We start from the raw sequence: 26,505 nt of genomic DNA on the forward strand, positions 1-26,505 counted from the left end.
ATATCTCATTCAGAACTTGTATTAAGCAATAATCAATCAGCACTTTGTTTACAACCATGCATTCAGTCATACTGTTAGCCAGGAATTCTTTTAAACCAAATATCAAAAAAAACGGAATGGTTCCTTTGCTTCTATTATAAAAATCGACAATGAGTCAATTGATACACTTTATAGAGCAACGTTACTCTACTTATAATATTGGAAAAGAGATATCCACATTACGAGAATTTGGCATTAATACAATGGTGAACGAGGTTGTTTTTGACATCGAATCAAAGGCGGATAATGTGGGCTACTGACCCGAAAAAACCATTCGATTTTAGATAGAGACGTATGGATGTATGATTGGAAATGACGCCACACCATTCACTTCTAAATATTCTATTCTACGCAAGAAACTCTTCGCGGAAAGCCAAATACGGCCGAACTAAATGTCACAGGAAGTTCCGGGATGACATAAGGCTCCAACATTTTTTTAAATTGATCATAATAATGGTAGCAAAACTAGAAACCATGTGAGGCAATCCATACGTGCTGTTCATTTCCGTAGTCGATAGTCAAAGTGAGCTGCAGCATCATATGTCGATGTCTTCTTTGAAAAATGTGATTGTACTATTAGCACACGTCAGCAGCAGCCCCAGGGACGGAAGAATAAGAAAATAATAACGATAATAGAAAAGCGAGCTAGTATTTTTCCTGAAAACAAAATACACCATAACTGAATAGTATCGAAGATTTTCGCATCATCTCTTCCCGGATGAATAGTTTACTGCCATACGCTACTGCCCCATTGAAAAAAAAATACATGACAAACGACAGTGATAAATTTGTAGCGTTGATGAAGTTTATTGAATTATAGAATCGACCAAAGCTTTTAGTCTTGCAAAATTTTACTGTTCGTCATTTCTGTAGCTTGTTGCATTCTTGGACAAAAACAAAAATTTTAGCTGCACATACATGAATCATAGGCTGCCGCACGGTTCGAATGTGTTAAGTAGTAGCTGTTATCGCAAGTATAAATTTACAACTTCTGCCCTTCTTCTTCCTCGCCACCTTCTATAAGAATGTCACTTGCTTCATCCATATAAGAATCCAATTCTGCATCTAGTTTGGCTTGAGCGTATGTTGAATCTTTCATCATATAGCTATCCAGCGCTTTATCGAGTTGTTCAGCTGTTAGAGGCTTTTTGCTCTTTTGTTGCTGCTTGTTCTTTTGCGTGGTTGAGGCTTTGCCTTTGCCTTTGCCTTTGTTTTTGATATCACCGCGTTGCTGTTGTTGTGGTTGTTGTCGTTGTCTTTTTTGTATTCTACCATCACCACCACGATTGTTACGGCCAACACCTCCTTTTGTATTTGAGCTTGTAGCTGGTTTTTTTTTCAGTCCACCATTAACTCTGCCTAAACGATTTTGAATATTGGCTGCTGTTCGGTTACCACTACCACGCGCATTACTCTGGTTATTATTGGGACCACGAAGACGTCCAAAAACACTAGGTTCACTGCTTTGACTAGCAGCTGCAGTAGCCGTTCCATTTGAACGAGTATTTGCGGAAGATCGAACAATCCTGCTAAATCTATTGACATTGATCGAAACATGAGTATTCTAATGCTTAAGTACGGATAAAGGTGCAGTTGAAAGTTTGAATTTCCATTTACCTTTCGTTTAATCCAACATTGGGAGTATTATATGAAACAGAGCGAGAACTTGACATCTTGTATTAACTGATTCGATAATCGAAAAAGCTTTCCTCAAAAGACGAAGGAGAGCCAAAAAAAAAAAAAGAAATTAGTTATACTATTGTTGATTTCTTTTGTTCTTTGACAAGGCGATGAAATGAGTTATTATATAGAGATAAAGACAGTAATACAGCGGTTGATAAATCGCATAGAACAAAGGTTTCTATAAAATAACGCCTTTCTTTCATTCCTTGGGAATTCTAAACATAATGACTGTAGACACTTACAATGCTGGTTTTGTATTATAAAAGACTTTTCCTATGAAGTTAGGAAACAAGCGTCTGGGTAGAAAGACAGTTAGTTCAGAGCCAAAATAAAAAAAGGGAGAGAATTTTATTTCATAACGAACGAATAAATCAGGGAGTTTGATTGGCTAAGAACACACAGTTGTTCACAATATGTTCTGCAAATTACAATGTTGAAGCAAACAATACTGGAATGCGTTTAAAACTTCCAACAAGTGTATTCGAAGAATATTTGGGGGGAACTGATCATCTGCTCGCCTTATGGACCACCTTGCCAATTTGCCCATCATGAAAGAACGCTCCTTCATCCTAGAAGCGAAGTTCCTATTACGCTCTACCTCACTGCCTATTGATACTTTAATCTCGATACTACTCCCGTATATAAGTCAACAACAAAGTAAATCGTTATATTGCAAGCTTGCTCGTTCTCCTATCTGGCAAAATTACAATTCATTCTCCAAACGATCCGAATCAGCTGCTCTGCGACGCTGTATCGTTAACTTCCGTACTAGCCTCCTTCACATCGAACAATCGAACAGCCCAACTGCAAACTGATCTCTCAACGCCGTTCTCGACTAATGATCGACCCAATCCTTTATGTTTCAATATCAACTAATGAACGCAGCTGATGTATTGTTTGTGTTGGCTTCCTGGAGGCTATCAAACCTATTGCCGTAAACATCCTTCGTCATTACTTACAAAGTCCCACGCTATCTCCTGTTTAAACATGCACCACCGCCTACGTCTCCCCCCCCCATCAGTCTGTGATCCCATATTCTCAACCGTCTTCCTACACATCTGATTAAAGACCCGTCCCAAATACAAAACTGGCATTTCCTATGGCCAGTACTTTGTCACATTTTGTTTGAACTCGACTACTTACGTTACTCTCAAGAGCCGCCTACAACTTCTCGATTTGGGCATCTATTGCTCGACTGGTTACCCTCTTCTCCCTCCCCCACACCCATTAGATCATAATCCTTTTTACCCTTGAGTCCTAAGGGGTTTTTAGATTCTACTCAGCCTTTGGAGCTGCCCCGGGCAATTTAGATAAGTTTTATATCTCGTGTCCATTGGGCTTTAAAAAATTAATATTATGTAATAAAATCTTTTTGTTTAAACGTAGTGTAACCAAAGTCGGAAAGACAATGGAAAGCATTTTTGCAAGACAGCAGCATGAAATTGCTTGGTCTTTTAAGCTTGCTATTTTTCTTTTTTTATTTTATTTTTTTTCCAATAAATGGCGTCGTCTGTCTCTTTACCCCTAGTTGTATGGCATAACTTCTCAAATCCAAATATTACTTGTATAACATCTAGCTCTTCGCAAATTTACGCAGGGCATAAGGATGGTCATATCTGGGTTTATTCAATAATAAAGCAAAACAACAGTTACAGTCTTCAAGTAAATGAACCGATGAGTAACAATAAAGGCGTCCAAAAGTCTTTTACGTTGAGAAATGCTGACAATTTGTTTAATCTCGAATTACTATAAAATAAGCATAAAACTTTATTAGTAGGCCATAAATCTGCTATTGTTGCTTTATGCATACTAAAAAGTGGATCAGACTCTTCTATATTCAATACCGAAAACGTCTTGATCAGTGCTTCTGAAGATGGGTAAATTGAGCAGAAGAAAGAAACATGAAAAATTACCAATAGTAAGACCTATCATTATATTAGTGAAATTGCTCGTTGGAATGCTTCTGACGGGCGTTGTCAAGCAGTAAATCCAAACGGCTTTTACGGCGTTCCTCACGCTTTAAAAGTGTTTACACACGTAAGCAACTCTCAGAATTTGAGACATATCCCAGCAGTGCATTGAAGAAAGAGATCAACATCTCATTGCTATCATTATTCGATTGATATAGTTTTCAGATAAACATATTTTTTGTTGTGGACAGGCAAATGAGATAACGATTTTACATGCAACAACACTAGAAGTAAGATTGGTCAATACTGTCCGATGGTAATCATGATTGTTCAATGTATCAAGTTGAACGGTTCGATTGTTCTTTTTCTTTTAGGTAGTAAGGGTTTGGGGTGGCCATTCAAATTGGGTAACATGCATGGATTTCTTCGACTCAGGTAAAAGGAAGGAGAGAATTCGCTTGGCGATTGAGAAGATCAAAATTTAACGTGATTGCCATAAGATAAGAATCGTTGGAAACTGTTATCTATGACAATTGATGGCAAATTGGATATCTGGGATTTTGATGTTTCAAAACATATTATTTATAAAGATCAAGCGCATACCAACAGTTCCTTACAGCTCAATGATACTACCATCTTCGATCTGATTGGAAACAAGTATATGCTTGGTTTATATATGACTATTACATGCGAAAATGTCATGGTAATTAGAAAAAAAAAAAAAAAGTATTACAATATGTCATCCTTATTTTGATGAATCTTCCTTCTAGATAGTGAGGGTAGAAAACACAAAATCTGTCCCGAAAGTTGTTATACCAGTTGAATTAGGCACTGCATGGGCAGGTGGTCTATTCGTAGAAAAGGATAGATTTGTGATATGGACAACTGTAAGTTATTGCTTATGGATTTCAAGTTTTCTATATGAACTATCATTTAAACTAACAGATGTGAATAGAGCGGAAAATTGTTCGATTACAGTTTGGATCTTTTAGAGAAAGACAAAACAAAAAAGAGCCCGGTGATGGAAGAAGATCAAATGATGTTGACAGCGAGACTAAACTTTACCTACAGTCTTAAAAATGATACCGATATGGTAAACAATACAATAGTTACTTTGTTAACAGACATTACTGAAGAGGATCAGCTCTTGGCTTTGACCATTTCAAATCATCCCACATCGACCGGATTCAGTATATTAGCATTGTCCCCACCTGCAAAGGGCTCAGGTGTAAAGGAAACACAATATGACATAGGTTAGATCATGAAGCATTTCAACATTCAATAGTGATATGCAAGGTTTTCGTCCTAAAGCATTCTCTGCATTCTCAATTAGACAGACACTTTTGTGATATTTGGCCGATTGTTGAGAAAGGGGACCCAGCATTTAAAAACATAACTGTTACTGCGCCGGTCAATACGAATCACCTAGCTATAGGGTTTGGTAATTAATGCTAACGAGAAAAAGTGAACAGCAACAACTCTGCCTTACATGCTAACCAAAGAAATACCCCGCTCTTCAACTTAATTTTTTTTTTTAAAAAAAAAACAAAAAGAATCTGGAACTATATGCGTAGTGCCATTATCGGTTGCGCTTTTACACTTGACGGACGTTTCTGCTTATGTTAAGAACCGAGAGGATGTCCGCCTATTTAAAAACGCCCATCACAGCGCAATCACATGTATGGCTGTACCCGAACATCATATGTCAGATCAACAATATCTTGTCTCTGGAGGTAAAGACGGTATGGTCAAGATATGGAATCTCTTGTGAGTGATTAAACTGCTTTTCTTTACTTTGATTTTCTGTACACATCAAATGACGAAGGAGGTTTTTTTTTACCTTTATCAGGGACGGGAAATATGTCACGTCTTGTGCAGTTCACTCTGTCCCAGTGGAGATGCTTATTGAGCCAGCTGAGCGGAAGGATTCTCGAGTGAGAGGGTGCATTGTGTCTATTGGAAAAGACAATTCCATGGCTGTTATATCAGTAGACTCAATGACATGGTACATATATGATAGCTGTTCATAATAATAATCGTTTGTTTATTCAGAGAAATTATCTAACCATTCTCTGGTTTTTTTTTATAGTTTATATATGTTTCCGGGTAATCCATATCCGCTTAAAGCCATACAATGGAGAACATTGGAAGATTATCTGATTTTAGGCTACGAGAATGGCACAGCTTATGTTTGGCAGGTAAGCCTATTTTCTGCTCCAAAATATACGGTTAAAGTGAAAAACCTAAACAAGCTTTTGTGGCATAGATGCAAACGGCACATTTGGATCGCGTTTTACATGAGAAAAATGCACAGAATGTACTTGACGATGATCGCTGGCCTACAAATCATCTAACACCTTCTGCTACACAGCGAATAGGTACAATTAATTCAAAACAAACAGCAACTGTCAGACCTATAACATCTAATGATAATGGTAAAATGTCCTATAAGAATAAGTATCGATGTCAGTACTATTAATCGCGATCTTACAATACACATAGCGTTACACACCTCGACAAGCTTTGCACAAGTGTTTACTTTTAATATTCGTCGTCTTATACATGATCTCTTTACTCGTGTCACAATAATGAACCAAGGAGTCTCTAATCAGCATCAAGATAGCTCAATGCACCCTATATTGAAGGCATCGATATCATCATCCTCGTTTGATCAAGTTGTGCCTGATATACTCACATTCAAACCTGATAAAGACGACCCTTTGGACCTATCGGAAGAGAACCAACATCTGAATACAAGCAATACAGACAACACTTCTAGAAAATCTGAAGAAGCAAGAGTTAAACGAATCGAGCTCATTACTGCTATTTTATCAATTATTGCGTCTTGGAATATCAGTGAAGGATTAGAAGAGATGTGCTTTAAATACCTTACCATAAATGAAGATATAAAGCCTAACATCAGTTTTGGTTTAAAGGGGTAAATAAGAATCTTTTGGCTCATGGTCGGATCGAATTGATCAGAGTATTTATCATTGTTTTGCACTTAAAAAGAGCAAACGGCAATCTTTCCATCATGGCACCATTAAAAAATGAACGCATTGCTTGGACAATATCACCTTCTATGACCGCTACCAGATTATTGTCTATTGCTTTATTGGCAAAGACTGTTATTTTTATGGCGCGACAAGAAAATAGAAGCTCTGATTTCATATCCGGTTACGCCATGGCTTTGCCTTTGGTTATAGGTGAATCTTATTGTTTCCCTTCGTTGTCAATGCTTAGTAAATACTGGCAAGATCCTTCGGGTAAACACTGTTTATAAGTTCAATGACTTTATAAGCGAGAAATGTATAGTACACTAACAAAGAATAACGTTCTACTGAAACACAGCAAGATCATTATTTTCAAGCGCTATCTCAGGTTTATCGGAGGATGACATTGAAAAGCTGGTAGATTATTGGGAAGCATTCTGTAAGTTTACATTTCTGTTAAAGCCATTGTAGAATTTTAATTAGTGTCAGCTTAATAATCTCATTTCTCAGTACCGACCTCTAGTTCTCCTGAGAGTAGTGGTGCGCAAATGATGTCTCGGGCATCCATAGTACTAGGCATTATGGGATGCGACCAGCCTCATACACTGAACCCACGGGTACGTAAATCAACGGCTCTAAGTCTGACGATTTTGTTATCTGACGCAGAATTAGACGACCCTTCCTATCATGCATCTAACAACACCGGTCTTACCTTGTCTACAAGTTCAATGGCTCGAACATTATCATCCATGGAGTTACTGAGTCAAGGGTTCCAAACGTGGGAGACTTATATCAATGCGGCTGAAGTTCTAAGGACACTCTTCATGTATGCTACAGATCCACATCCGGTAATGGCTATGATAAGCCGGGGTGCAAAGAAAGCCATTTTTCGAATATCGGCTGCCAATATGCCCGTTGTCATCAATACACTTACAATGGATACGATGACTGCAAAATCAATGGACGATCGTTTAAGATGTTTGAAACTTATTAGCATATTTATTCGCAAAGAGCCTATTTTGTTGTATACTTATATTCATAGTGTGGTGGAGGCTGTGATCTCTACATTGGACCCTAATATACCGCATTTGAGGGATTTTATGCTAACGTCGGCGACATCTGTATTACACGATCTAGTTAAAATGTAAGTGTAACAGGCAAAAATATTCCGTTTCGTTAACAACTTAGTGATCTGTGACCTTTTCCCTTTAATTTATTTTTCAACTATTGATAGATACCCTTCTGTTGACTTCAGTGCAGCTGCACAAAAGTTAGCAGTTGGTACATTGGAAGGTGCTTCGGTCATTTACGATGTACGTACTGCCACTCGATCTGTTGTTCTTGAAGGCCATCTAGGGCCAGTATCTGTTTTGGCGTTTTCCCCAGATGCGAAATTGATAGCCACATGCTCACTAGCAGATCAAAGTGTGCGCTTATGGCATACAAATTTGAGTCTGTTTGGCATGTTAACTAGTAGTCTATCTCAAGGGTTGAGTTCCAGCAGTCAGAAAAAGAGCCACATCGATAATGAAAACAGTTCCACTGTGAAGGATGTAAACACTTCTTCCGGAGTTCATAAGCCATTCAAAATCTTCTCATTTGCCATGCCTAATAGTAAGTTTGAAATTAATTCAATGCTAGAATTTGAATTTGATACTTAAATGTTGATAATATTTATTTAGATTCACTTGATCCAATGGAAATCATTCATCAAGTCAGCTTTGACTGGATATCTTCTAAGTGTGTAAAGTTACACGTTCAAGATCTAGTGATGAGTTTTAATGTTTAAACAACTCGGGATCTACCTGAGCTTCTTAAAGCGATAGAATTTAATGATACTGAGAAAAAACCAATCGTTATATGAATAACAAATGATATATCTCACAATCCGAGTCGTAACAATTGGTGAACATTAGTTACTTGTATGTTTCATATTAGTTTATGTATAAGCTACCATAATAGAGAACATTATATTGCTTTGAAGAAACTATTTGCCTTCATTATAACTGTTTCTCAAAGAAAACTCAAATTATTGCATTTGAGAGCCATACTTTTACTCTAAATTAAACGGTAATACTTCATTTGTACTGTAGCCCGAAAGATTGACAGGAACAAGATGAAGAGGTCAAGTCAATGAGTATATTAAAAATTCTTACTTCAACCTGATGCCACAGTTGTCATGTTTTAAACACTGAGTAACTCCTCGTTTTCATCAAATTATCCGCTACGTATAATAATCATAACACTGTGTCTTGAAAATCGATCGTCTGTTGTTCTTTCAGAAGAAAACGACAGTAATGATGCAGAACCATTCAAAGTCTCAATAAGACAGACACTCAAAGGACTTTCTAAGTTGTCTACTCTTTGGTTACTATCAGCGCATATCAGTATCGCTCGCCATTTCTATATGTCCATTCTTTATGCAACAGCATTGTGCAGTAAGTGCATACCTGCCTATCGATGGTATTGCACAGATTAGAATAGGATTGCGGGCATATAAATATTGCAGTTTGCAATACTCTTTATGGAACAACCGCAAATTTTGTGTCCACTGGGTTGATATTGGTGAGTCCGGCATGTTTTGATTGCTCGACTTTAAATGAAGGAAGAAGCAAGTAAGCAAACAGCACAGAGGAAAAGTTAAAAAAGAGGGCTGCTAAAGGCAACTGCAAGGGAATAAGTTGACTTAGGAATCGACATACCAAAGGCGGCTTGGTCAATTCACTGGTAATATGAGAATGATATCTACATATGTCAGATTCACTAAAGTTAATCATATTTTTTGAGGGTATTTTTCTTTTTTCCTCCAAGTATCGATCTATCAACTGAAACTTCATGACCTTCTGTAAGTTGTATGATAATTCTTCATAACTGCACCTCAACTCTATAAAATAAACTTACAAGTTGCAAATAGCATTCCCACTATACTAATAGAGCTGTGGGCACTTATAAAGTTATACCATCTAATGGTTAAGATCATACAATTAATTGTCGCTATTATGCGATAAAAATACAATCCTGATCTGTGCGGCTTCAATTCCAATGCTTTATATTTACTTTAGTGACACTAATAGTATTTTCACTCCAAAATACACTAATAATCACTTTTTTAAAAATAACAGCACCAGCGATTCAAAAGAGCTTTAAATTTTGATAGGTTAACTTTCGGGAGCCTGTTGCACTGGGATAACTTTCTAACCACTCCTTGAAAATGTACTCGAGCGGAAATAATAACCTATGTTACTGGTATATGGTATTTGCCTTAGTTTGAGTGCATTAGCACTTTTTGCGACAGAGACACTAAATACTGTAAGACGCAGGTGAGTATCAAGCATCAGCATGGCATTAGCGGATAGAAAAGAACGATAACATGCATTTCAAAAGATCTCAATTTAAAAAGCAGATAGTACGAAATTTGAGGAAAAATGCAGAACTGCTTTAGGTTCAATGCAAAAGGATGTACAACAATTTCTATGGATATTTATAGCGTTATTCTTCAAAAATAGTAATATCTTAATTTCAATAATGGACCCTTGAATTGTTTTTCACCGTTAAGTTAAAAGTTAATCCTCAGGGGTAATAAATCAATGAATTATGGCGCTAAGTATTTCCTAATAGTATTCAATTGAACTTGACGACTATTAAATCTAAAAATCCTGTTCAAGCAAATATGAAGCAAAGTATTTAATTAGTCTATCCTGTATTTCACCTTTTTTTTTTTTTTTTTTTTTTTTTTTTTTTTTTGTTCTTTCCTTTTCACGTACCACTGAAGCATGTGTTGCATTTTACGGATCTTACAGAATTATTGCAACACAATATCCGTTACACCAATAAACTTATATAAGGGAAAGCTTTCTTTCTGTTAGAATGAAATTCTTTCTTTTAACATTCTCTTTTATATCTTGATCCCGATACAACAATTGCTTGTTGTTGTTTTCTCATTGACTGAGCAATAGCTTTAATTAATTACAACACTTACAGCAAAATGTTCGCCTATTTTTTTATTAATGCATTTAGCATACTTACAGCTATCCAAATAGTAAATGCCTCTGGAATGATTGCTCAAGTGAAAGACGCCACTGATTTCTGTGTATTTCTGCCGCCGAAAGATTCGACCGATCGTATTATTTCCAACACTGAATGGAATGCAAATGCTTTCTGTATGGGTGATACGCCTCTCGCAGTAGGTGCTGATAAAATGCCTGATGGATTTATTTTGTCAGCCCATTACGTCAAGACAGATTTGTATGTTCAAATAACTGGCCAAATGGACTATACAAAAGCCAATTTAGTTGGAACTGATGAAGGTGGGCAAATGGATGTGAAAGCCCCCGATGGATCTTCATGTGCAGGATGGCAATACTATGTTAACTTGATTGAACCTGTGTCCAATACCTATTGTATGCGTTGTTGTGTAAGTATGAAAATGTAAAATATCATCGTAATTGTTTAACAACACTAATTCAAAAAACCACATGTACTACAGAATGACACCAAAAGTTGTAATCGTGGTATTTCTGAAAAGGGTTGCGCTCATATCATTCCTGGCGACTACAGTGGCCCTAATGACGGAACAGGAAGTGGAATAAATACTTCTTCGGTTACTTCGCCAATCAACCCTACTACTAGAACATCTGCCTCACTCAATTCAATTACCACCATTTCTTCAACCAGCACAACCTCAATTACAACTACTACTACTACAATCACTCCTACCCTAAACACTATTCCTGTTACCTCTGATTCCCAATCCTCTTCTGTCTCTCATATACCCTCCTCAAATTCTTCATCAAGCAAATCCGACTCCAACGATAATTCCAAAGGGGAAATTACTGAACAAGCATTGAGTAAAGGGAGTTCTCTTGACTTTTCGTCAGCTGCCGTAGTCATTGTCTCCAGCTTCTTGATATGTATCCTAACATTGTAAAGCGTTAGAAACTACGTCGTAAATTATAATGTTTGAACTTTCATCTGTAATACTTATATCTATCTATATATACATACACACTTGCCATTTAACTTTTGTATACCATAATAAAATCAGCATAGCTCGGGTGAGCAGCGATTTAATATTGTCACGCAAGATAACACTTTTCCATGCTGTGATGAAGATTTTCATTCTCCACGTCATCGGTAATCCAGCAGAACTTTGAAGAGCTTATACTATGCCAAAGTTCACTTTGGACTTTTGTTGTGCTCAAAAAGTTACGTTCAGTAACAGCCATCAAATAACGATATATACAGAATGATTGTGTATTACAACATTTTCAATTTCTTACAAAAGATTAGGGTAAGGTGTAGAGGATCTCAAATTAGGATTTCGAACACACAATGTATAGTTTCTTCAGGCAGTCCTCTTTTCTATATCTATGATCAACCAACATTATGTGTACGGTATTAATTGGCATAGAACACTGGTTCTATAAAAAAACATTAGCTTGTGTCGAGTCATGCTACAAGCACTGTTTTAGCAAAATGCATAGTAAGATCTTCCAATTCTCTCCGAAAAGTTCCTAAATTGTTGTACTATATGCTTTATTAACTGAAAGTAGTCAAAAAACCGCGCTTTTCTTTGTACAATAATCCATGAATTGCCTATGAGTTTACTCTGTTGTGACCGCTTCTGAACTGACCACAGCATCACTGGCTGATGAAGAAGGAAATATCAATGGAGCGCGAAGGTAGAAATTGATAGCCAAGGCTGCAATCAACAAAGCACACAATACAGCAGGCCCGTAGAGATCTTCCATGTCCATAATTGTACGTCCTGTTTTCATCTGATATGCACGCATCTGAAATCGAAACAATGCATAACTTGTATGGATATTACCGAAAAAAGTCAGTTTTCTTTAAACGGTAAGAAGAACGATTCAAATAGACTTACAACGAAATGGCGGACGAAAAGATGATAAACGAGGCACCTATAACTCTTGATATATGATCGCCTTCATTGAGTAACTTTAACGACACAGTTAGTAGAAGAGCACAGAATTGTAACCAAGAAAGAAATGTACGCTCGTTAGCGAAGAATGCTTTGGGATCAATTTTCCTGAGAAGCGCAGACATTCCCTTTCTTGGAGGAGGAGCTATTGTGCCGGACGTTTTAGTGCTCTTGTATGTAACTATACTTCGTAAATGTTCGAATAGCGCCTTTGCATTCTTAGTTTTGATATCATTCAATAGTTGAGTATAGAAATGAGAATGTTCTGCTGTCGTATTCTGAAATTCTTGTTGATGCCTATTTCGTTCATGCGGGTCTCTGAGATTGACTGGAAGTACTGGGTTTCCTTGAAAGGAATTGAAGGCGTCTTCAGCTTTTTGTGAGAACCTGCTGTTTTCATCCAGCTTATCAGAAAATGCAAGCGATCTCCGATGACGTCCGTTGAAAAGAGGTCGCAGACTCTTAGACCTAGAAAGACCCACATTTGGAATAATAGGTTTTCTAATATCCTTTCTTAATTCGTCCAGCCAGTAAGGAAATTGAGGCACTTTTTCGTCGAACAAGCAACTGGCACCATGAATATACTTTGAAAACCGAGGAACTTCATGAATTAAATGACTGTCTAGCAATGCCGTCAACCATACAGGTGCAGTTTGACCTAAATGACTTTGTATCTTTGTTTCCAAAATGGCGTAAGGGAACCTAAGAATGTCGGAATCCTTGACTGAACGGAAGGGATGATCTATACCAACGTCAGGCCTTCTCCAATCAAAGGTCCCATTTGCCATTTGTCTCCTGTAAATGTTATCTAAATGATCTTCACGAATAAATGTCAGGTTTGAGTCCAAGCTAATTCTCAAGCGTTGATCGCCAGGAATTTGGAATGCAGTGCGATTGTAAAATACACGGCACATGGGCTTCAGTTTTTTTACTGCTAACGAATTTTGTATCCCATTCGCTACGAAGAAGTTTTCTTCTATCGTCTCGTTTTTCAGTTTCCCTTTAGCCTCCAAGTCTTGCTTGAATTGTGTTGCAGTGTATGAACCGTTAATGAATGCATTTATCTGCTTTTCTTTCAGTCTAAAACGATCTTTTACTGATTTGCCATCGAGCCATGGTGCATGGTGGGTTTTGCGTTCAACATAAATATTATCATTATGTTCGTCACTTCGACCATACCAACGGAGGCGTATAGCTTCTGCTCCATCACTTCTGTCCAATCGCTCGTTGTACAAATCAAAATTCTCATTGTCAAAATACACACTAGAGACTGCCGCATCAGAGGATTCGTACTTTTTCTTCTGGTCATATACATGGACCGGTAAGTGAAGTAAAATAATGGCCTTAACTTCTGTGACATGATCAGGATGAACCCAATATTTGTGAGTGGCTCTTTCAAAGGCTGTCTGATCCCCACCTTGACTGTAAGCACTAGCAGCTCGTGTATTACCATATAATCGGCATATGTCATGTAGATTAGAAATTCTGACAATTAGAACATCGAGTCGTTGCTTATCTAGAGGATGGCGGGCAAGAAGCTTTTCAAAATAATATGGCTTTAGGATAAAGTTTCCCAATGTCGCTTTATCATGCTTTTCAACGAGTTTTTCGAAACCTGATAAATTGAGCTGATGGAATTTTGCTAAATCATCCACGTCGATAAGAATTTCTGCTAGACTGTCAGCAACAGAATCATAGGCGTCAGTTGGCGTAGCTGTATCGTGTTTATAGGCAAGCAAGACCTCATGAAAATGATCGATACGGCTGGTGAGTGTATTTAATCGAATGTTGACAAATGTGTAAACTTTTTTAAGTTCTGTTTCTATCGTATTAGCAAAATGCAGGTATTGTTGCTGAGATTGTGTACCTGGTTCGTATGCATTAAGTACTGCGTTGAGATGATCATATTGTAAATAAGATTCTCTCCAAGGCTCATATATCCTTGAGTTAAATTCTGAACGAAATTTCATTTATAATGCTGTCCTCTCCTGTAAGACTAGCTATTGATTAAGATAAAATTCTTATCAGTTCAAGGAGGTTTTGCTTCCACTGCTAAGTAGTTTATAGATTCTACCTGTAACGGAGAAATCAAGTACAAGAAGAAGGAAAAGCAGTCGAAAAGAGTTCCTCAATCAAGCAGTATGCAATACATGCCTGTCAAAAAAACAAAAACGTCATAATACGTAGTGAAAAATTGAATACAAGCCTTATTTAAAATACTACCATCGTAATATACTACTCTTTTATCAATACATCAGTGGTGTGTAAAATTTGAAATGGAAGACACATTTCTTTCCTGAGTCAATTTTTACGAAAAAGCCCCGAACTTCTTGATAACGACCAATGTACAATGAATTACATTTTACATGTATAACAAGAGAGAAAAAATGTTTAATATTATTACATGCTTCTTTTCGCATTTACAAAAACAATCATTGGCTGTGGCGAAGAAGCCACTGGCGTTAGTGATGAAGAGTCGGTATTAATATTGCCTGTTAGCACTACATGTTTTGTTACTTGTAATTCATTGTTCATGGCTATTAAAGTGCTTCCTGCGCCAACCAACTCAATAGGAATTTCCCTTTCACCAAGCTGTCGTTGTAATCCAATTAACTTGAGACGAGGCAGTCTAACTTGCCCCGCCACTAGTGGATAACAGGTATATTGATACAATTTCTTTGAAAAGGGTAAAACGCGACCCCTGAACTGCTTGTAACCGGAAAACACAAAAGCATCACTGATTTCAATGGAGGCGGTATAATCAGCGAGTGATTCAGTGGGGTTGTATACGGTGTATGTCAATGTGAAGGGCTCGCCTAAAAATAGTTCAGATGGTATATCTAGGCAAAGTTCCGAGTCAGAAAAAGTTTTGCTTGAGAAGAACAAAGAAGGAAAACCAATCTTACCTGCGAGTACAGTAAGCTTTGGTTGTTGCATCTGTATATTTGGTAAACAGATCACGGTCTTGTAGTATTGACCTCCTTCATTCTCAGCTCTGCAAAACATGTTAAGATATGAGAATATTATAATTGTGGCTTAAAGCCTACTACTGTTCAATTACCTCTTCCAATTAATAACCATGTTCCCAGCAGGGACTGTACCGGCTGGCTTATCAAAAATATCAGATGTTGTCAGTCTAAACAGATAATTAGTCCTGAACATATGTCCAGTCCTCCAAGCTAGAGAGTTTGAGTATTAATTTTCTACCTATACTTCGGTCATTATGATTTTATTAGATTAGACTTACTTTTACATGAAAGATTGTCTATCTTGGACAAGAGCGACAACGACAAACAAGATTCGGAGTAATTCTAAGTAGTGATCAGAATAAATGTACACTTCGTTAAAACCCAATCTTAAGCTAAAAATGTAACACAAACAAATACCTCGGCTTGTTCGTATTGCAAACTTTCGATCTCTAACTCACACGTTGACAAACAATGTACGGAAGAAGATAGCAACCATAGTTCGGATTTCTCTAGTTCAGGGAAAGCCTCTTTAGATGACTCAGTTTGACCCAACAGTTCAAAATTGACATCGAAAGCAGCAATAAATGGAATACGGATCGTTTCTGTTTTGCATATAATTTGTGCAGATGGCTGACTCACAATCGAGTATTTGACCTAGAATACGCAAAAAACAAAACCGACATCAGTCAGTTTATCGTTTGATGCATAAAGAGAACACTTACCGTAAAGCTAATGGTCCTGGTACCGGGATCTGCAGCACAATGAATATATACTGCTTTTCTAAGTGTTTGTCTTGACTTAATGTGACCAAGACTTACTTCCGCCGTTGAATTTTGCTCGTGTTGTTCGGGTTCAATTATAATGTAATCGTTCGGTACCGTACTTTCGACATTTTTAATCTCTGCTCCTAAAATGACATCTATTGTTTCCTCTTCGGAGCTGGTTATCAAGATTTCCACTTTGAAAAGCTCGTTTAGTAAAGCTGGTGCAACATATTCAAATTTGATATCAATATTTGGTGGCTTTTGCATAACACTAAGATTTAAGGGAGACGCGTAAAAACAACCTCATCTGTTATAACTATGTATAAAAAGCAAGACTTACTTGGTAGAGAGCAAATATCCTCGACCATCTAAAAAGCTAAAAACTGGTTCTTTACCTAGAAAGCAATTCATCTCATATACTTAATACCACTTATTCCCAAGATATATCAATGAGCTGCTAATATTTACCGGGGACATTCTCCAACCATTTTCTTCTTATCCCGTTATGCATGTCAGAAGGTTTATCTAGCGAGTAGTTTAATTCTATACACCATCTAGTTGTAATGATTTCAAGCGATACACTAAGGATCTAGCAAACATAGGAGGAAACACAAGTCTTTAAACGTCAGCCTTATTCATCCTTAGCCCTTTCATAGACACGAATGAACCATTCAATACCTTTAATTCACCGAAATGCTGAGGAATAATTGTTCCTTGGAAAGCCTTTATTTGGTTTTTCGCCACTCTTAAATCTGCCTCTGCTGTAAACCAATCAGTATATTCTGTATTGTCTCCCGTCGTTTTCGTCAAGCTTTCTGTAATATCAATCAATTCAGTGAGCTGCATGTCATCTTCCGCATTACAATCCTTTAAAATGATGTTATATTGTGGATCATTAAAAACAATCTTCATCGCTTGGAAACGGAAAGGTGTGCATGGTGATGTCTTGTTGGCTTGCAGAACAACTTGATATTGTACTGGTGACCCAACAAAACTCACTTTCTTTTTCATCTGTACTTTACAACTAATGAAGGGATTAATTTGATCCATATCAAGGTGGAGTACGGTTCTTTCTTCAGCTTTCGGAGATGGCGATGCTGAATCACTGAATATCAAAGTCGTAAGTTCTTTCTGTATATCCTGTCGTTTGGTTTCGACCATGGGCAAGTCATCACACATTAATTCCACTAAGCACTCCACTGCTTTCTCCCAATACTCTAATTCTTTAGCACAACGTAGTGACCATCGTAATATGGACGTTGAGACCATGTGCCATTTTTCTTTACGATAGGTTTTACCAATTCGCTCAAAGAATTTCAGAGCCATTTCATATCTCCCCGTTTCATAATATGTGCCGGCAATCTCAGCTGCTAAATAGAGGGTCATACGGCCATTACGATAACGTTTAAATTGCTCGCAGCTTTTTGTTAACAGTTCAACAGTAAGTGTAGAGTGGTCAACTGTCCTTTCCTTCTGTAATATTGCTGCATCGACCTTCATATTATCGTTACTGAATAATAAGCCCGCTGAATTCAGCTTTTCTATCTCCAAAAATTTTCTTCTACGTTCGGCGCAGCACATAGCAGCCAAGTGATAGTAAAACCCTGGATGTTGAAGGACGGTGCCCGGATTGCAGCCACTAGTGCTTGTGATTTGACCCGAAGAAGTAGAAGAAGCCGCCATCAAAGGGCTACCAGATTGATCTGAGCTACCGACAAGATATGCTGTAGGCACAGGAATTTTATAGCCAGCTTGAACAGCTGTATCAATTATATCCGCAAATATACGATATTGCGTCGATAACCATGCCCAATATTCGAATGTTTGCTCTGCCATTCCCCAGCTAGGTGCATAAGATTGGAACATATGCAAGTGTCCATTTAGCTGGGCTAATGCCGCAGCTGAATCATTCAGATAAAGATGAAAACGGCAAATTTTGAGATTAATACAATCGATTAAAATACGTGCTTCTTCCCATCGGTTGCTATGAATAACAAGGTTTACGTTTCCCATTGTTGTGACGGAGGCTGTAGGTAAAAGCATTTCTGATAAAATTCCGTAAGCTGCCTCGAAGGACCTATACACAATTCTTCATTAAATCTTATTCTATACTACTCGGTCTTTTATACCTACTGCTTCTCAAAACTTACTTTAATGCGCCCTCTATTTCTTGCTTGATTTCATGGAAAAAAGCCGCTTTATATTCATATCGCAACATCCAACCCATAACTGATAATGGCTGTGGTTCTGTAGAAGATAAATCAGGTGCAGGTTTCGGCATTGAAGCTGGTGACGGTAATTTTGATTTCTTCTTTCGTACTTTTTTTAAACAATTGCTATAAAATTGCATAGCAGGCTCATATAATACTCGGTAAAGCCTTTACATACCACGATATAAAAAGCCTCAATATCAATATAACCTCTACATGTTCATTTTTATGGACCTCATTGTTTCTGATTTTACCCGTTAACAAATTCTTGTATTTCAGCTGTGGATCCAGGTGCTACTGTGAAAAATGAAGTTTTCGTATCTAAACCAGACTGTTTTCTTATAGCTGCTAATCTTTCCTCTACTGACTGATCTATTTTTTTTTTTTTTTATCAATTAATCAGAATTCGTGCTCTCTCCTCTGCTATTCTGGTACATTAAGTGTATGTCCTTGAATAAAGTTTATGCAAGATTTACCATAGTATCGCTGCTTTAATATAATGACAGCTGCAAATTTGATACCCTTCTCTTGGAAATATTTACTGAGGATTAAATTATGATGGTTAGGTAGCCCGTTTTTCGTTCTTTGATCTTTGTCAGCTCTTTACCGTCTGCTGTTGATTTCATTAGCTAAACTATCGTCATGTTGACGTTCTGTTGGATCAATTAACACTTGTGATGATAAAGGACCTATTTCACGTGTCGGACGAGCCGTTGAGTCCCAATCCCATAACTCATAAAAACCCACAATGACTGAGGGTAAATACAAATGCTTTTTGATCCACAGTGTTGTCATGATACCGTCTGGGTAGAGTGGGGATGTCTGTGTAAGCGGTGATAAGTTGGAATTAGGTGGTAGTAAACCAGGTGCTGCAGGTTGTGGTTTTTGAGGAAGGACATAATCCTATAAGGAAAAAAAATGACTTTAACACTATACTCCTACCAGATATAACATATCGTTCCTATAATAACCTTCGAAACTGTAATGACTCGGAAAAGTGGTGGTGCTTGGCTATTCCCTGTACTGAATCTTGTAGCCTCATATGTTGTAGATTCCGTGTTACTCATCATTACGTCTGTTAAAGTTTCAATAAGTGCTAAACGAGTGTTTGATGCAGCAGTAGAAGCAGTAGAAGCATTATTCTCGATATGACTCTTCGTCAATGCTTCGTTGATTGTGTTAATGTTGTGGTCATCTGTTATTGCTGGCGTTAATTCTACTGTACCTTCTTTTCCAGCGGAATTTTTGTTGCTGTATAAGCTGTCGTCCGTTGTTACAGCAGAAAGGCCATAGATGGCCATAACAGGTACCGGGTGAAGTAAATACTCGTGAGGATATGTGTACATGCGATTTCACGATCCTACTCAATGACCGATTAAGCTTCGAGTAATAAGAAGACAGAAGAGAATAATATGTAAAAGAGTTCTGAGTTACGAAAGTGGTAACTGAGACCGAAAATTCAAAAATGCCTAGATAAAAAAATAAAAAAATATGGCAATTATCAAAGTTATTCCGTATTCTCTTTGCCACTATTGGATTTGACGATGGAAGACGACGAACTTCAGGCCATTAGAGCTAGACGTTTAGCAGAATTACAAGCACAAAGAGGAGGGGCAACACCGTCGGTATGACCGAACAATTAGCGGAATAATTTATGTAGATTCTGTCTCTTAATCTAACTTGGAGAAAGCAGGGCGTTGGATTCGGTGGAGCCGGAATGGGAAGAACAGGTGGATCTCAAGAAGATGCTGAGAAGAAACAGTAAGCATACATACAGTATTCTTAAAGTTACACCAGAGTTTAATGTTGTAAATGATTTGTAGGCAAATGGAAGAAATGCGCCATAACATGGTAACTCTATTGAATAGATACAGTGTTAGGAAAGTATTGAAGAAAGTTAACGCGTATTTGTTCATCAGTTATATCAAATTTTAGACACTAATGCTCGTGAGAGATGTAAGTACACTTAATTCTCTATATATTTATGTTATTGCTGACTCAGTGATTGTTTTATCCGAACATGAGTAGTGGGGCGCATTCAAATGGTTAAAGCTGATAAAGCTCGTGCTGTTGAAGATTTGTTAATTCGTATGGCTCAAACCAATCAATTGAGAGGCAAGGTAACTGAGCAGCAATTGATTGATCTTTTGGGGCAAATCAATCAACAGGAAACAACTTCTACGCAAACACGTATTGTGGTATGTATTTCTTTATCCAATCTTTCCAGGCTGTGCCTGTATTGAATATTCTCTTGTTCTCTATAAATAGTATAATCGTAGACACTATGACGATTCCGACGACGAGTTTGATTTGTAAAGGAAGCATTGGATAGAAAATACAGATATGATCTGTTGGTACAAAAAATGCAGAAGTTTATCAAAAAGCTGAAATAAAGGAGACTGATCCATGCAGCTCTTTTAAGTGGAATAATGAAATTGTAGTATATAATTACAGAATTTGAAGTAATTAAGAAAGGAAATGGAGGTTCCAACAGATGTAATAAGCCAATTATAGGTTTATATTAGATATCTTGTATATCTTCCTCTATTTCTCTGCTGTCTTTTTTCACGTCTACTGTCTCTTTCCGACTGAGTGGTTCCGGTGTCGATGAAGATACATTGTTCATAGTTGTAGCGGAAGGCGTGCCATTACCTGACATACGCAAATACACATAGTCTTGAGCAATTGTCGTTACTGCCATACGCAAAATCTCCACCATTTTATCTTCAACCCATTCATTTTCCTCATAAGGTATATCAAGCCAGGACATAGGCATAGATTGAGAATACGTTTTGAAGTCTAATTGATGTGTAGGATCTTTGATCAATATTACGAATACAAACTGGTCATCATTGGTATGTTGGTTCCTTTCTTCTCCTTCTTGTGTCGAGCTGGTGCAGAAAAGTGATAATTTTACAGGCTGAATGGCCATAAAAACAGGACAGTGAATTACTGGTACAGCGCCTGATTGTGGAGTATATGTAGTAGAAGTGGCGTCGGCGTCGGCGATGCTAGATGATTGAGCATCATTAGTCGAAGGCATTTTGAAGTGCTTACTGATCAGGTGGTCTATATTTGCTTTAGCTAATTTAATACCATCCAACATACTATCACACATGTTTAATTCACGATAGCTCGTATCATCTTGCTTAACATTGTGTTCATCAATATTGGGATTATGTACAACGACCTGCCCTGACTCTGTGTGTTCCATTACTCGGGCAAACGAACGGTACACCAAGGCTTCTAATCCAGTATAACCGACCATATCATAGCTTAACCATACTTCCACAATTTCGTGCTCGGCAATGGGTGGCGCCACAGTCTCTAGTAGAGTTACTGTGAGTTGTTTTATGCCAGTTCCTAATTTTTCGATATTCTCCTTGTTGACCAAGTTTTGTATTTGTTTAACACGACTTTCCAATAATTCTGAACTTGCAACTGACCGATTCAATTGGTCTGTGGTTTGTTTCACAGCAGCACTTGCTTGGCTCCAGATACTACTTCCCCAAGATCGCCAGCCACCACCGCTGCCGTTGGTATTGTTTTGCTGCTGCTGCTGCTGAGGCGCTATTGCAGATATTTCGGATTTATGTGTCTCATCTTTATTATTTCTCTCCTTACTGATGGTTGCTGATGTTTCTTCTTCTCCAGTAGGGTACTTTGAAATTTCGTCGAGGAAAGACATGATATCATTGGGATCGGCAGCTTTCATTTCTTTACCAGCAGTGTCGCCATCCGAAGTAGCATCAGCAGCGGTTTGTTCTATTGCGGTAGCAGGTAAGTTGAGTGATTCCAGAAATTTCTCGGCTTCAGAGAGACTGGTATTTTCGTTAACATCAGAGGTTTCACCATTGGAACTGGTATTAGCTTTTTCGTTCGTGTCGGTCATTTTATAGGGAAAGGGAAAATTACGAAGATGCTCCAACAGCAGAAACTGAAAAAAAAAAACCCAAAAACCAGCGGGTAATCAAAAATACATTTGGGTATCTGTAAATGAATATTTGTTTGCTTTATGCAGAATGTGTATATGCAATTAAAACTTAATACATCATAGGCGCTTTTGAGAACCACTTATTATAATCCAGTTGTAACAACAAACCGTCTAATTGACCACTTATCTTAACTTCTGAAGGTTGCGAAGAAGCTAGTGAAAAGAATTTCTCAGTCAAGTCGATTAATGTCTAAAGGATAGTGCATGGTGAATGGAATGTAAGTCGCAATACTTTGAAATATTCAATCTTTTGAACCTACCTCTTCCATTTTCAGAACATTCTCTACCCATGTTACTGGCTCTGCATCTCCATGTCGCCTTGTCCATTCGTTTACAATTTCTGCTGCTGTTTTTTTCTTCTTTCCCATAGTCTTTCGTCGTTTCGTCCTATTTCTCCATTCTCCACCTTTATAAATCTCCATCATATAGTCAGCAAATTTTAAGCAAACATGTAGAATATTATACATAATTTGCACGCATTCCTTCGAAGTAAGTAGGCAGCCACGCAATATGTGACGCAAAAATGCTTCATGAGACGCTTGCAATTGTTCAAAGTCAAAGTTGGATGCTGGGGATGCCTGATTTTCTTCATTGTTATTCCATGATGCAGATGAAGAAGATAAAGATGCTGTAGATAAATCATCAATAAGATCATTATAATGTTTAGAGATCACATTGGATTGGATATGATTCCAAAATGTATTGATCCAAAATAACATGAATGATCTTAATCGCCAAACGATGCGTTCATTATATCCATCCTCCGCTTGATTATCTGAAGTTGTACTGTTATCGCGCAATAAATATTGATATAGTTGATTTAAAGTCAATTGAGTGCTCTTTACACTTATCAAAAATGCCCATAAATGAGAATAGACACGTATATCACGTTTTGTAAGGAATAAATCAAGAGGCCAACTTAGGTGAAAAGTTAAATGAACGGGTATACTGGGCAATAACAAATCTGAAAATGGCAGCTGCTGATCGGTGTCGATTATAATTTGATAACGTGATAGCAGAGAAGATGATATAACGTCAGTAGCGTCTAACGTAGATGTAGATGAAATTGCTGAAGCAGCTGCTTTTTTCAATATAAAATTCAATTCTTGTTGTCTAAATTTTGCTGTAGTTGCATTGCTATTGTTATTGATGATGTTGCTGTCATTATCACTGAGTACGATATTTCGTTTTTTCCAAATACAGCAGGCTTCAATAAAATTGCTCGCTAAATCACCATCTTCCAGCAAAAAGATATTGCGAAAAGAAGAAACATAGTGATCTAAGCCATATTTACCAATTAATACTGTAGAGAATAGCCAATCTGCTGTAGATTTTTTTATTTGGCTAACAACATATTGAAGAGTGTGGGAGGAATGCGATATCGAGGAAGAGGATTGCTGAGAATGACATGATATTAATGCTGATAGGAGGCGTAAATGTTTTTCTTGCAGAGCTTCGGGTATTGTTTCCTCCCATCTTCTTTGTTGCTTACTATTGTTAGAGTTAAGCTGCTGTTGCTGGCTTTGATGGTTTACTATTGCAATAGCCTTTCCAACAAATAATATCGACTCTGCTACCGAATAGGGTATATGTTGCGGTAACAATTCTTTGTTGACTTTGTAATCGCTGCTTATGAAAAATTCATTATGAGGATCTATTAATTGACCGTACACCATCCAAGTAGTTAATTGTCTGCGTAGAACAGCGTCTAAATCTTCTAATATTGTTTGTAAAATATGTCTTATTTCATAGACACCGGTAGTCTTCAGATGGTAGAGAATCAAATCAAATATTCGACAGCCGTAGTAATTTGGTATATTACCGTCTCCTGCTGTTTCTTTAGTGGACAATATAATAGGCTGTATTAATTGTTTCCAGAGAAAGGGCAATGTCATTTCCCAGCGACTTAAATTCGCTGTTAATAATGTTAAGGGTACGATATTAGAACCAGCACCAAGTGTATCATCCAATATCTCTTTTTCCAACTCTAAAACAGCAGTTCTATACTGATTTAGCACGTTTTCAAGTGATGTTGTGAAAGCCTGAATATACGACCCATAACTGATATCTGACAATGTCGATGTTCGAGATTTCGAGTGGTGTTTTGACGAAGCTTCGCGTATCTGGCTGATCGCTTCACTGATTTTGTAAAAATTCCAGCCTAATTGCCCTAATCTATTTAAAGATGCACGTTCCGTAGGATGAAGTAAGGGAAATTCAGATGGAATGGCAAAAGTCGTTGCAGTTTCGGAAGAGATTGAAGCAGGAGAAGGTTTGAACACATCTCCTGGATAGCCTAACAGAACAAATAATAGCTCATGAAGCATATTTTTTCTTTTTATTTAGAATGAGTGTAAATGTATGCACTATTTTTGCAAAGAAAGGCAATGAATAAAGAAAAACAGCCCTCCTACTTTTTCTCTCCGATGAGTATGCTACAATTTTATAACAGAAATTTGAATTTTCCAATTTCTAAGCACAGTGAACACGAGATATGGAACTTACCTAAATTGCCCGGGGCAGCTCCAAAGGCTAAGTAGTATCTTGAAACCCCTTCGGCTCAAGAGTTATAAGGACTATGGCCTAGTGTGAGGAGCGGGAGAAGAGGGCAACCAGTCGAGCAATAAATGTCCTAATAGAGGAGGTGAAGGCGACACTTGAGAGTGGTGTAAATAGTCGGATTGAAATAAGATATGACAAAGTACTGGCCATTGAAAATCCCAAGCTTGTGCTTGAGAAGGAGTTCTGAGCGGATGGGTAGGAAGATGGTTGAGAACGTGTGAGATTGGATCGCAGACAAATGGAAGGAGTCGCAGGTGGTGGTGCATATGAAGACAGGAGATAGCGTGGGACTTTGTAAATAACGACGAGGGATAGTCAAGGCAATAGGTTTGGCGGCCTTCAAGAAGCCAGATGAGTATCCTATAGTATTTTTGGTTTTGATTAGACGTTTTCATTTAAAAATTGAATTCTTTTATTAATTAAATTCAAACAAGTCAAGTGATTGCTTTCCTGACTACTCGATTTTAAAATTCGAACACTTTCCGTAAACTATCTTAGGCCTACCTCCTTCTGCACGCATCTTTCTCTTTAGTATGCCTGGTCCAATCTTACAGTCTTCACGAGTAACCGTTTTGAAGGCTTCTACGACATGTGGTATCAGAGCATTATTGCTGTCTAATGGAGCGCCTTTGGTGTTAATTTTAACTTTAGTCTAACGCTCACTTATGGGATCAACAACTGGTGAAAAAGGTAGATGAAAAGAGGCTTACTTTTGTTGATGACATATTCATTAAGTGAGGTGTGGTAGACCCTACATGTATCAAATTTGTCATGGTATCCGTTTCTATCTGTTTTGCTACGATTGTCAATTCTTTAAATGTTTGAGACCACACATTGTCAGGAAACTCCCTACTCATTCATGCACTTCTGAATGATGACATACTATTCTATTGATACAGGAACAAGCTTGTTGTACGAATTTGCATCCGGTTTAGAACTGGCTATCTTTACTTTCAAATAGTCTTCGTGTGAGTCTGGAATTAACTGCATTTTTCTTAACTGCCATGACAATTAGCAACCAGTTGTCTTCTACGTAAATGACTCATATTTCGACATTCTTATTGACTGTTCAGAACCTCTCTTAATCTATAATCTTATCGCTTTTAATTCAGTTTTCTCCAAAGAAACCTTTCAACACTATTGTTGTTTACCTCTGCCAAAAGTTCGTATAATAATGTCTTCTTAAGAAGCTAAGTTATACTTCCAACAAAAATAGAAAAAAAAAAAAGTGAGGAAAGTCATGTCTTGCAAAATCACTAGCCTTTGTGGAGAGAGTACTTATTTTAATAACAAACACATTTGTAGGCACCTGCAAAGTAACAAATGCCATCTCTATGATAGCTTTAAGACATCCTGCCCTTTGTTTTTTTTTTTGGTATCGGTAACAGATACATTACCACATCCGTTTTACAGCAATCAATAGAAAAGCAGCGGCTAAGG

At 37.5% G+C, this 26,505-nt stretch overlaps 9 protein-coding genes across 9 annotated transcripts; 3 read left to right on the forward strand and 6 right to left on the reverse strand.

Annotated features, from left to right (window-relative positions):
• Positions 1 to 1,021: 1,021 nt before the first annotated feature.
• BDF20DRAFT_838810 (uncharacterized protein) lies at positions 1,022 to 1,712 on the reverse strand (the record flags this gene model as incomplete). Its single annotated transcript, XM_053079210.1, has 2 exons — positions 1,022 to 1,574; positions 1,657 to 1,712. 2 exons carry the CDS (start codon positions 1,710 to 1,712, stop codon positions 1,022 to 1,024), a joined length of 609 nt encoding a protein of 202 aa, XP_052933131.1.
• Positions 1,713 to 3,193: 1,481 nt separating this feature from the next.
• On the forward strand, positions 3,194 to 8,788 carry BDF20DRAFT_891371 (uncharacterized protein). Its single transcript, XM_053082247.1, has 19 exons — positions 3,194 to 3,384; positions 3,481 to 3,599; positions 3,663 to 3,759; positions 3,851 to 3,922; positions 4,007 to 4,067; positions 4,133 to 4,335; positions 4,403 to 4,519; positions 4,588 to 4,885; positions 4,966 to 5,073; positions 5,186 to 5,399; positions 5,482 to 5,637; positions 5,722 to 5,830; positions 5,899 to 6,067; positions 6,135 to 6,570; positions 6,645 to 6,898; positions 6,984 to 7,064; positions 7,136 to 7,769; positions 7,860 to 8,239; positions 8,308 to 8,788. Exons 1-19 carry the CDS (start codon positions 3,223 to 3,225, stop codon positions 8,412 to 8,414), a joined length of 3,777 nt encoding a protein of 1,258 aa, XP_052933132.1. The 5' UTR covers positions 3,194 to 3,222; the 3' UTR covers positions 8,415 to 8,788.
• Positions 8,789 to 10,664: 1,876 nt separating this feature from the next.
• BDF20DRAFT_797655 (uncharacterized protein) lies at positions 10,665 to 11,183 on the forward strand (the record flags this gene model as incomplete). Its single annotated transcript, XM_053076299.1, has 2 exons — positions 10,665 to 11,053; positions 11,126 to 11,183. Coding segments are annotated over 2 exons (447 nt in total), but the record flags the coding sequence as incomplete, so codon positions are not given.
• Positions 11,184 to 12,180: 997 nt separating this feature from the next.
• BDF20DRAFT_891420 (VTC domain-containing protein) lies at positions 12,181 to 14,633 on the reverse strand. Its single transcript, XM_053082248.1, has 2 exons — positions 12,510 to 14,633; positions 12,181 to 12,439 (listed from the first exon to the last, which is right to left on the reverse strand). Exons 1-2 carry the CDS (start codon positions 14,534 to 14,536, stop codon positions 12,229 to 12,231), a joined length of 2,238 nt encoding a protein of 745 aa, XP_052933134.1. The 5' UTR covers positions 14,537 to 14,633; the 3' UTR covers positions 12,181 to 12,228.
• A 160-nt stretch (positions 14,634 to 14,793) lies between these two features.
• BDF20DRAFT_891425 (Gryzun, putative trafficking through golgi-domain-containing protein) lies at positions 14,794 to 20,037 on the reverse strand. The gene is made up of 14 exons (XM_053082249.1): positions 19,481 to 20,037; positions 19,117 to 19,412; positions 18,986 to 19,050; positions 18,764 to 18,881; positions 18,450 to 18,677; positions 16,978 to 18,376; positions 16,768 to 16,888; positions 16,640 to 16,694; positions 16,258 to 16,570; positions 15,953 to 16,189; positions 15,814 to 15,877; positions 15,628 to 15,745; positions 15,473 to 15,561; positions 14,794 to 15,406 (listed from the first exon to the last, which is right to left on the reverse strand). Exons 1-14 carry the CDS (start codon positions 19,853 to 19,855, stop codon positions 14,967 to 14,969), a joined length of 3,918 nt encoding a protein of 1,305 aa, XP_052933135.1. The 5' UTR covers positions 19,856 to 20,037; the 3' UTR covers positions 14,794 to 14,966.
• On the forward strand, positions 20,006 to 20,928 carry BDF20DRAFT_126420 (PDCD5-related protein). The gene is made up of 6 exons (XM_053074739.1): positions 20,006 to 20,130; positions 20,203 to 20,270; positions 20,333 to 20,360; positions 20,429 to 20,465; positions 20,538 to 20,707; positions 20,778 to 20,928. The coding sequence occupies exons 2-6, from the start codon at positions 20,227 to 20,229 to the stop codon at positions 20,823 to 20,825; spliced, it is 327 nt and encodes a 108-aa protein (XP_052933136.1). The 5' UTR covers positions 20,006 to 20,130; positions 20,203 to 20,226; the 3' UTR covers positions 20,826 to 20,928.
• Positions 20,538 to 22,589, reverse strand: BDF20DRAFT_891450 (uncharacterized protein). The gene is made up of 3 exons (XM_053082250.1): positions 22,567 to 22,589; positions 22,380 to 22,501; positions 20,538 to 22,289 (listed from the first exon to the last, which is right to left on the reverse strand). Exons 2-3 carry the CDS (start codon positions 22,399 to 22,401, stop codon positions 21,031 to 21,033), a joined length of 1,281 nt encoding a protein of 426 aa, XP_052933137.1. The 5' UTR covers positions 22,402 to 22,501; positions 22,567 to 22,589; the 3' UTR covers positions 20,538 to 21,030.
• BDF20DRAFT_126404 (gamma-tubulin complex component protein) lies at positions 22,481 to 25,144 on the reverse strand. The gene is made up of 3 exons (XM_053074738.1): positions 25,009 to 25,144; positions 22,764 to 24,938; positions 22,481 to 22,693 (listed from the first exon to the last, which is right to left on the reverse strand). Exons 2-3 carry the CDS (start codon positions 24,828 to 24,830, stop codon positions 22,553 to 22,555), a joined length of 2,208 nt encoding a protein of 735 aa, XP_052933138.1. The 5' UTR covers positions 24,831 to 24,938; positions 25,009 to 25,144; the 3' UTR covers positions 22,481 to 22,552.
• BDF20DRAFT_916263 (uncharacterized protein) lies at positions 25,136 to 25,922 on the reverse strand (the record flags this gene model as incomplete). The annotated part of the gene is made up of 3 exons (XM_053084427.1): positions 25,136 to 25,425; positions 25,570 to 25,717; positions 25,776 to 25,922. The coding sequence occupies 3 exons, from the start codon at positions 25,920 to 25,922 to the stop codon at positions 25,136 to 25,138; spliced, it is 585 nt and encodes a 194-aa protein (XP_052933139.1).
• Positions 25,923 to 26,505: the final 583 nt, after the last annotated feature.

This window comes from Mycotypha africana, assembly GCF_025528875.1.
Source record: "Mycotypha africana strain NRRL 2978 chromosome Unknown BDF20scaffold_10, whole genome shotgun sequence".
NCBI classification, from domain to species: Eukaryota; Fungi; Mucoromycota; class Mucoromycetes; order Mucorales; family Mycotyphaceae; genus Mycotypha; species Mycotypha africana.

Bases quoted from the DNA above. Each gene is read 5' to 3' on its own strand.
- BDF20DRAFT_126404 (XM_053074738.1), bottom strand. From the start codon at position 24,830: ATGCTTCATGAGCTATTATTTGTTCTGTTAGGCTATCCAGGAGATGTG. The intron at 22,694-22,763 runs GTAGGTTCAAAA...ACTATCCTTTAG, and splicing joins ATGTTCTGAAAATGGAAGAG to ACATTAATCGACTTGACTGA.
- BDF20DRAFT_126420 (XM_053074739.1), top strand. From the start codon at position 20,227: ATGGGAAGAACAGGTGGATCTCAAGAAGATGCTGAGAAGAAACA. The intron at 20,271-20,332 runs GTAAGCATACAT...AATGATTTGTAG, and splicing joins GAAGATGCTGAGAAGAAACA to GCAAATGGAAGAAATGCGCC. The intron at 20,361-20,428 runs GTAACTCTATTG...TTTGTTCATCAG, and splicing joins AAGAAATGCGCCATAACATG to TTATATCAAATTTTAGACAC.
- BDF20DRAFT_891420 (XM_053082248.1), bottom strand. From the start codon at position 14,536: ATGAAATTTCGTTCAGAATTTAACTCAAGGATATATGAGCCTTGGAGA. The intron at 12,440-12,509 runs GTAAGTCTATTT...TATCCATACAAG, and splicing joins TTTTCGTCCGCCATTTCGTT to TTATGCATTGTTTCGATTTC.
- BDF20DRAFT_891371 (XM_053082247.1), top strand. From the start codon at position 3,223: ATGGCGTCGTCTGTCTCTTTACCCCTAGTTGTATGGCATAACTTCTCA. The intron at 7,770-7,859 runs GTAAGTGTAACA...AACTATTGATAG, and splicing joins TTACACGATCTAGTTAAAAT to ATACCCTTCTGTTGACTTCA. The intron at 8,240-8,307 runs GTAAGTTTGAAA...ATATTTATTTAG, and splicing joins CTCATTTGCCATGCCTAATA to ATTCACTTGATCCAATGGAA.
- BDF20DRAFT_891450 (XM_053082250.1), bottom strand. From the start codon at position 22,401: ATGACCGACACGAACGAAAAAG. The intron at 22,290-22,379 runs CTAATACCAGTT...CACTCAACTTAC, and splicing joins GACCGACACGAACGAAAAAG to CTGCTACCGCAATAGAACAA.
- BDF20DRAFT_891425 (XM_053082249.1), bottom strand. From the start codon at position 19,855: ATGTACACATATCCTCACGAGTATTTACTTCACCCGGTACCTGTTATG. The intron at 19,413-19,480 runs GTTATTATAGGA...TTTTCCTTATAG, and splicing joins GAGTCATTACAGTTTCGAAG to GATTATGTCCTTCCTCAAAA. The intron at 19,051-19,116 runs GTAAAGAGCTGA...TTTAATCCTCAG, and splicing joins AATGAAATCAACAGCAGACG to TAAATATTTCCAAGAGAAGG.